General features: G+C 34.7%; 1 protein-coding gene across 1 annotated transcript; it reads left to right on the forward strand.

Annotated features, from left to right (window-relative positions):
* Positions 1–417: 417 nt before the first annotated feature.
* On the forward strand, positions 418–7403 carry sgca (sarcoglycan, alpha). The gene is made up of 9 exons (XM_051123589.1): positions 418–528; positions 1764–1892; positions 1972–2126; positions 2265–2334; positions 2421–2619; positions 4415–4577; positions 4650–4858; positions 4956–4982; positions 6757–7403. The coding sequence occupies exons 1-9, from the start codon at positions 492–494 to the stop codon at positions 6899–6901; spliced, it is 1134 nt and encodes a 377-aa protein (XP_050979546.1). The 5' UTR covers positions 418–491; the 3' UTR covers positions 6902–7403.
* Positions 7404–9394: the final 1991 nt, after the last annotated feature.

The following is a 9394-nucleotide window of genomic DNA, read 5'->3' on the forward strand; positions in this document are numbered from 1 at the left end:
ATAGCAAAAGATGTCTGCTGCCCTCATGTGTCTTTAAGATGAAACACAGCCATTTCTCACTACTCAACCTAAGTAATCTTAGAAGTAAACTTGCACATATCTATGATAATATTGTAGTCCTGGAAAAGAAAAGAAAAGAAAAGAAAAGACAGCATTTGAATTAAAAATCTATTTACTTTAGGGAAATGACATTGGAGTTTTCACCATATTTATGTGTCATCTGACCTTTGGTGACATCAGGTGGTTTGTTTGAGAAATGCAGCTAAAATTTTCCTTATGCAAACCTACTGTAAAATTATTTTCATATGACTTCACACTTGATTTTCAGTAGCTGTAATCACACACACATTCACACACAAACACACACATACAGAAGAGGAAGTGGCGGGTGACGTGAAGGGTAAATTTAGCCCTCACTGTATTTAGGCGGGCGCTTGGGTGGGTTTCTGCTCTCTTGACCAAGTGCTTCTGTCAATCAAGGCTTGAACAAGATGGCAGACAAAGGGAGCTGGGCTTTGGCAATAACAGGCAAGTTCACTGTCTTTCTTTTGGACTCTTCAAAAAGATTTCTGAGATTTAAAACCTGGAACAAACATTACAGAAGTAGGTTTGAGTGTTTCTTTGTTTTGCCACACTGCAGTGTACTAAACGTATGGAAGTGAAAATACAAGAACTATAAATAACTGCAGGTACACTAAAAGTCAACAGTTTGTGAACAATAAGATTTTTAAGGTTTTTTTTTAAAGAAGTCTCTTCTGCTAACCAAGCCTGCGTTTATTTGATCTAAAGTACAGTAAAAACAGCAAAATTGTGAAATATTTTTACTATTTAAAATAACTGTTTTCTATATGAATATATTTTAAAATGTAATTTATTTCTGTGATGCGCAGCTGAATTTTCAGCATCATTACTCCAGTCTTCAGTGTCACATGATCCTTCAGAAATCTTTCTAATATGCTGATTTGCATATTTCATTTAATTTGCATAATACATATTTATTATTATTGTTAGCAATATTTAAAACAGTTGAGTAATTTGTCTGAGAATTCTTTGATGAACAGAAAGATCCAAAGATCAGCATTTATCTAAAATAAAAAAGAATTTGTAATATTATACACCATACCATTTAAAAGCTTGGAGGCAGTATTTATTTTTATTTTTTGGGGGGGGAAAGAAATTATAGGAATTAATACTTTTATTTAGCAAGGATGCTTTAAATTGATCAAAAGTGATGATAAAGACATTTATAATTTCTATTTCAGATAAATGCTGTTCTTCTGAACTTTCTATTCATCAAAGAAAATCTGAAAAAAAAAAAAAAAAATTCTACTCAGCTGTTTTTGACATAAATCAGCATACTGGAATGATTTCTGAAGGATCATGTGACACTGAAGACTGGAGTAACAGCTGATGAAAATTCAGATTTGATCACAGAAATTAATTACATTTTAACAGATATTCACATTGAAAACAGTGATTTTAAATAGTAAAAATATTTCAAAATGTACTGCTTTTGCTGTACTTTAGATCAAATAAATGCAGCCTTGGTGAACAGAAGAGACTTAAAACTGTTACTGTTTAACCACTTTTGACCGGTAATTTTTTCATGCTAAAAACTACAAATCTGTCAGATAATCTACACTTACTCGAAAAAAAAAAAGTTTAAAACAAAGGTTTAATTACTATATAAAACACTCATGTTTATAATAAATCATCTGAATGTAATTTCTTGAACGTGAATGGTTTGCGTTGATGTTTTTTAGTCTGCGCGGCCGGTTTTCTGCTGGTGCGGGCCGACATTCCCAAAAAAACTCCGGCAGGTCAGCTGTTTGTCTATGAGCTGCACAGAGACGTTTTCCAGAGTGAATTCGAGCCGCTTCATAAATTCTACGGTACGTCAGAATAAATATGTTAAAGCTGTTGAGCATAAGAGTGTGTTTGACAGTCGACGTGTCCCGTCCTGATCCGTAGGTCGTGTTTATAATGACCCCATGGTGTTCAAATGCAATAAGGAGCGATTCCCAGATCTGCCCCGCTGGCTCCGCTTCACCCAGAGAGACCCGTATGAGAACGGATTCCTGTACGGGACGCCGCTGCCGCAGGACCAGGGCATAAACACCATAGAGGTCAACCACGACCTTATCACTGACATTCAAAACAGATAGTACTCATTAGATTTCTAAGGGCTTGAAATGATCAACATGATCAAACTTTGCTGAGAAACCTGTCTCACATGCAATCTGCTGTTCTGAATTGTCTATCAGATTTTCGTGATCAACAAGCGGAGTTACGACACGTTTAAAGAGAGGCTGGTGATAAACGTGGGTCCTGCAGGTATGATATTGTTCCTTATAAGACTACTGCTGGATCAGTAACTCTGCATGTGTGAGATTCACAAACACGGTTTCTGTTCCTCCCAGAAAAGCAGATGCCGTACCAGGCCGAGTTCTTCATAGAGCGCAGAGAGATTGAGAAAGTGCTGCCCGCTGATGTTCAGGAGGAGATCAGACTGGACATTCAGAACCTGTGGGGAACCGGCAGACTGGAGTTCGTCAACATCACCTCTGCTCTGGACAGGGGCGGCCGCGTCCCCCTGCCTCTGCCAGGATATTTTGAGGGGTGACGATGCAGAGCAACTCTTCATAGCTATTATTATTATTATGATGATGATGATGTTGTTGTCGTCTATAATATTATTATAGAATATAATATTTTACTATATTATAGCATTATATTATTGTATTGTATTATTATAGTATATTACATATATTATATAGTGTATAATAGTATATAATAGTATATATTATTCTATACTAAATAATAATAAGCCATTGTTAAAAATATTTTCATCAATTATAAGTATTATACTATAATAATTATTTATATTATTATTATTATTATTGTTTAAAGTTGGTTTTAAATTATTAGTTTTTACCTAATATATATATGTTTTACACTTTAATAATCAAATATATTAATATTATTATTATCATATTATGATTGTTGTTAAATTATTACAGTTTCTTCTGCTCACCAAGCCAACATTTATTTGATCCAAAATACAGCAAAAGCATTAATATTGTAAACTATTTTTACTATTTAAAATAACTGCTTTCTATATAAATATATTTTAAAATATAATTTATTTCTGCGATCAAATCTGAATTTTCAGCATCATTACTCCAGTCTTCAGTGTCACATGATCCTTCAGAAATCATTCTAATATGCTGCTTTGCTGCTAAAAAACATTTGTATTATTATTATGTTGACAACAGCTGAGTAGAATTATTTTTCTGATTTCTTTGATCTACTTCAGTATTTATCTGAAACACAAATCTTTTATAATATTATAAATGTCTTTATTGTTACTTTTGATGAATTTAAAGCATCCTTGCTAAAAAAAAAAATAAAAAGTATTAATTTCTATAATTTCTATACCTTTCTATACAAAAAATGATATGGACTCCAAGCTTTTGAACGGTGTAGTGTATAATATTACAAAAGCTTTTTATTTCAGATAAATGCTGATCTTTGGATCTTTCTATTCATCAAAGATTCCTGAAAAAAATGTAGCTCAGCTGTTTTAAATATTGATAATAATAATAATAATAATAATTCTTAAACAGATCAGCATGTTAGAATGATTTCTGAAGGATCATGTGACACTGAAGACTGGAGTAATGATGCTGAAAATAATTCAGCTTTGAAATCACAGTAATAAATTACATTTTAAAATATATTCACATAGAAAACAGTTATTTGAAATCGTAAAAATATTTCAAAATTCAGAAGAGGCTTCTTTAAAAAACATTAAAATCTTACCGTTCAAAACCTTATAAAATAGCATAATATTACTATATTGTACTAAAAACATTTTTCTTAACCAGTTATAAGTATTATATCATAATAAAATATTAATATTACTTTTATATCATGTTGTTTTTGCTAAATTCTTAGGTTTTACCAATTATTGCTAGTGTGTATATTTTACTATTAGTATATAATATTACTGTAAACTAAATAATAATGATAAAGATAATAGTAATATTATTATTATTTTAATTTAACAAATTTTTGCTTAATAGTCAGGATTTTATTTTAAAATATTTTTTGGTCTTGTTTTCCAGTAAATGTATCTAAATATTCTTTTCTTGAGATGCAACATTTCATAAGATATTAAGATACTATTGTTTTCAGAGAGTATGTCTTGAATTAAAAGCGTTTTTCTTACCCCACCGGCATATTGTGTGGTTTATGATTTAAACCAGACAAAATATAAAGTTATTTATATTTAATTTTGCTTCTCAAAGTCTATCTTGGTTTAAAACATTTTTACTGTAAAAGGTTTAATAAGACATATTTTGTGTTGAATTATTGACCACACACTAATCCCATATTTTGTGATGTGTCTCAGTGTGTATGTGAAACTGGGGTCAGACCGTCCTTTTTCCAAATGTATGCTGCGACTGGAGACGGCGGAGCATCAGAGAGAGTGTGAGTCTGGAGGGAAGATCAGCGGAGACTGCAGCACCTGCACCAACCCCATCAACTGCATCACCTGGTGCAGATCTGCCCTGGTGAGACACGACACAGCAGCGTTTGCGTGATGCATACTTCACCTCCACCCTTACACGTCTTCCATCCCACAGTTTGATCTGTCCAAGCCCACTCCTCCAGCTCCAATCCCTACCGTGGGCTCGGGCGTCCTGGCGTGGGGTGGGGAGTTCAGTCCTCCGGAGTCTCCTCCTGACAGAGATTTCTTCCCTGATTACATTGTCACCATCATCGTTCCCTTGGCTCTGGTCCTGATCCTCTGCCTCATCCTGGCCTACATCATGTGCTGCAGGAGAGAGGGAGTGTACGTACTGTACAACAGATTCACCTTTTCGAAAAACAAACATTTAATGCTGTTTGAATGAGCATTCTCAGTTTTCTTTTCTCTTTCTTATTTACAGTGTGAAACGAAATGCCAAGACTCCTGAGTAAGTACCATATACACTCTCACCTCACACTGTTTTGAACATTTTTAACACTGCAGGCAAAACCTTTGTTTTTATGAGATTTAATGTGTGTTGTCAGTGTATGTACAAATCTACCCTATAATGATAAAAATCCATGCAGTGGTTTTTAATTAATCTGTAAAAATAATATCCTCTTTTTCAAATCGAGCCATGTGGTGTGGCGTCACATGACAGAGGCCACTCCCACCATAGTTGATTGACATGAGCGTCTTACCTCAGATCAGCTGTAACAGTCCAACCTCTTTGTTTCAATGCCGGAGCAGGGATGTAAGTTAGACAAGAATATCTCCGATTGAGCGATTGAGGTGTTGTGTTGCTGGATGTAATAATGAACATAGTGGTCGTCATTTACTCCCGACATCTGAGCCGCTGAAGATGCAGTGGATTACGTTTGTTTGTGAAGGGAATGCGCCTCCCGATCTACATATATCCGTCTATGTTCACGCGAATCATTCATGATCCAGCTTCACTTACAGCAGAAGTGAGTATAAGCGTTTTTTATGAATCTTTGCGATCACTTTTCCTTATAACGTGGTAGTTTGGAAATTTAGCGGCTAGACGCGGCTAAAGTAAACAAGATCGTCACTCCACAGACAGAAGAGAGGGGCGGGGCGAGCAGAGCTCATTTGCATTTAAAAGAACAACCCCTTAGAATGAGATGATTTTTGCAGAGCTGATTTTAGCAAGGTAAAAAGGGTGAGAAGAGAATTTTTAATCAAAGTATATTAGAGACTTTTCATTAAGACCCTAAAGAATCATCAACTTGTGGAAAATGGGCATCCGATGACCCCTTTAAAGAATAATGGAAAGAAAACTTACTTATATAATACTTATTGTAAAATACGCAGATTTTCTGAATGAAATTCAATACTTGTTTCCAATTCATTTTGATGAGCTGATTCCAAAAATCTGTTTTGCTTGAGCATGTCACACTTTCCCACAAAATATTATACATTTTGCAGCATTTTTGCTTTCAAACATCATCTGTAAGGCGAATAGAGTCTTGTATTCTCCTTTAATCAGCAGAAAACTCCCATAAACACAAGATTTCTGTCTGAATTAACGCCAGTTTAGAGCTATTTGTTCACTTGTCAGCCCATTTTCATACATATGACATGATTTTATGCCTAATTCTGATTTCAGTTATAGAATTGTGGCAAATGAGTCAAATGAACATATTTTAAATTATTTAATTCATTAATATTATTATTATTATTTATTTTATTGATATATCTAAACTCAGCATCATCAAATTAGGTAATGATAGGCCAGTTTTTATTTTCAAGATGCAGCGCTGTGTTATTGTTGCATTTATAGATTTCAATTACAGTACATATCTTTAAGACCATTTTCTTAAAATTATTTTTTTTCTGCTCTTCAACAACACTTACAAGCGCCAAACTTTACAGTTTTATTCCAGTCGAAATTCTGAAGGTTTTTGCAGAGGGGTTTGTTGATGTATCATTCACCTGATTTTTTCCCGGGATATTTAACAATATTTACTGATTTATCGAGTGATAAAAAGAGAAATTCAAGAATTATGATCCTGGCTGTATCCACTGTTCAGATTTCTGTTCTGGAATTGTATGCAAATCAGTGCATATTTAATTAAATTCAATTTGCACTTGTAATCCTAACTCAGAAAACATTTCTCAGTGTACTGTGAGTAATCACCTGTGGAAGTATGGTGAGATGTATTAGTTCTTACCCTACTGACCTGTTGTTGTGGTCTCAGTCTGCAGCTGTATCATCACCACACCATCCAGGATAACGCCAGCGAGCTGCGCAGGATGGCCGGCGGCGACAGGCGCACCGTGGACCGTCCTCGTCAGTGTTTACAGCCGCTCCTGATGGCGGAGCAGGCGATGGCGGAGAGCTGAGGGACATCAGAGCCGTTCTAACAGCCACCGCCGGTGGAAATATGGTTAAAGTTCACTGTTTGTGTCTTGCTTTGCGTGTCTTTGAGGAATACTTCACAAAAAAAGAAAACACCTAATAATTCACTCAAAAATGCTGTTCCAAAACCATGTGCTTTTTTTGTGAAACACAAGATTGTTTTGAAGAATCTTCACACAGCTTCTTTCCATTCAACATCAGTACACATGTTGTTAAGCTCTAGAAACAAAGACAAAAACACTATTAAACCATTAGTCCATATGAGTCGTGCTGCTGTGCAGTATATTTTTGGGTGGTTTTAAGTCGTTGTGTGATGAACTAAATGAATCTGTTAGTCACACAAAGCTTTGCTTCATAAGTCATATGGATTACTTTTAGTAAGGACCATGAGTATCACTGTCAGTGTGCACCGGTCAAATCTGACTAATTTACCCTTCTGTATAACCTTCAGTCATTTGATCACACCAGAACATTTAGATTTTTTTTTTAAACAAATAAAAATGGACATTATTTAAAAAAAAAAAGGGTGAATAGAAAATTAAATATAAATATTAATATTTTTTGGTAGTACAAAAAAACAAAACAAAAAAAAAGAGTATTGGTGCTAATACCAATCCAGAACCAGTTCATCCTACTCCAGACAATGGGAACATGATCTTTCATTGGAGTTTGTATCAGTATTCTGGATGTCTGTCACTCTTATATAAACTTTAAGATTGTATGCACTGTGATGTGTGGTTTGATGTGGAAAAATGTGTATCCTGATTAACTTTATCTGCATTTAACATTAAATACTTACACTGGTCTGTTAAAGGTGCGTTCAGTAGTTCTTTGTGTTCTCTAAGCATCGATAATACCATAATGGTGTTCAACGCTGCACTGCCATCAATCGACGTTGATTTTTACATAAATTACACTGCTAGTAGTTTTAGAGAGCTGTCCACACAATTAATCCCCTTACCTGCGTCGAACCATTCACCGTCTTTAAGACCATTTCTGCTTGTTCGGTTGTACTGGTACTATTTCACCCGTTGTCTCCACTGATAAATCACGATAATGAGTGTTTTTCATAGCCTAATTTGAGCTCTTGGCGTCAGCAAACTACACTACGTGACTAACGTAATGAGTTGGTGATTCAACGCGAGTGACGTAAACATGGCGACACACTGAGCGGCGACCCGCACCATGTAGAATTAAAACACTGTTTTATAGAAAACTACTGAGAGGAGAGTTTCAATCTCGAGTACATGTGTTTAAAAACTTTTGAAACTAAAACCAGCTTGCTGAATGGACCTTTAAAGTTATATATCCACCTTATTTTTCAATGCTGAAGTAAAACGTTTTTTGTGAATGTGTGAGACTTCCGGTTCATTAGTCACTGTATAGGAAAATATCGAGAAGAATAACAAAGTGCAGTAAATGGTAAAACGGTTTGCACTACAAAGCAGTGTGGTTTACATACATTAAAATAATATGGTAAGATCAGTGTTGTCAACTAATTTTCAGGGGAAGTTACTAAAGTTGCTAAATGATGTTGTAATGTTATTGCACGAGGACTTCATTATGTAATCACGACGCAAATTTGTGGCACTGCATCAAATCTCACCAAACTATATACATATATGTGAATTCAGATTTGTTTGTAAAATAATGTAAATGGATAAATAGTATTAAAATATAAATAACCATTAAATTATTATACACTTACACATTTTTTTTTAACACTTTAAACCAATAAAACTATACATTCTGGGCAATTATAGTTTTAAGGAGTGTATTAGTAGTTAGTTAGTGTGCTACACTCCAAGTCTGTAAACATAGGGCACAATCTAGTATGTGAATATGAAGGAATTTTTCCATATTGTGTTTTTACAGGATTTTTACCTGCATTTTAAATTACTCATTGTATTTTGTGTTTTCGGGTTACACGGTTACAGCGAATAATGATTAACGGACAATGTTACTAGTAACTTTTCTTTTTTTCTAGATATTTTTTTCTTACAGTGTACTAACTGATCAACAAGCTACTAACAAGGTGTATCATAAATGAACAATTATTTAATTATTATTTAACTTAATGTGATATGTGTACTGCTAGGCTGGTTTCCTCTTTTTGTGTAATTTAGACAGAAAACGTGTGCCTTTTTGTCATTTGAGTCACTTGTCAAGATGCTTTTGGAAGAAAAAGTTGCTAGGGTAGTCTGTAAAGTTGCTAAATTTAGCAACAAAATTGCGAAGCTGGCAACACTGGGTAACCAGTTTGCAATGTCAAGCTGCAAAACAAGCCGTTTGTACAGCTACACGTAGCTGGAAGCCAATGATACAGAAACTAGACCCATTAAATTCATAAATGGCCGCGCCTGCTCGTACAGGAAAGAAATAGGGTGGACAGGGGTCGGGAATCACACTTACAGTGTTGTGTCACTGTCTGAAATACTTTTATGAGACCCAGTTATGACGAATCAGGTCAGCAGGAG

This window comes from Labeo rohita, chromosome 12 (assembly GCF_022985175.1).
Source record: "Labeo rohita strain BAU-BD-2019 chromosome 12, IGBB_LRoh.1.0, whole genome shotgun sequence".
Lineage (NCBI taxonomy): Eukaryota > Metazoa > Chordata > Actinopteri > Cypriniformes > Cyprinidae > Labeo > Labeo rohita.

Bases quoted from the DNA above. Each gene is read 5' to 3' on its own strand.
- sgca (XM_051123589.1), top strand. From the start codon at position 492: ATGGCAGACAAAGGGAGCTGGGCTTTGGCAATAACAG. The intron at 2,620-4,414 runs GTGACGATGCAG...GATGTGTCTCAG, and splicing joins CTGCCAGGATATTTTGAGGG to TGTGTATGTGAAACTGGGGT. The intron at 4,983-6,756 runs GTAAGTACCATA...TTGTGGTCTCAG, and splicing joins CGAAATGCCAAGACTCCTGA to TCTGCAGCTGTATCATCACC.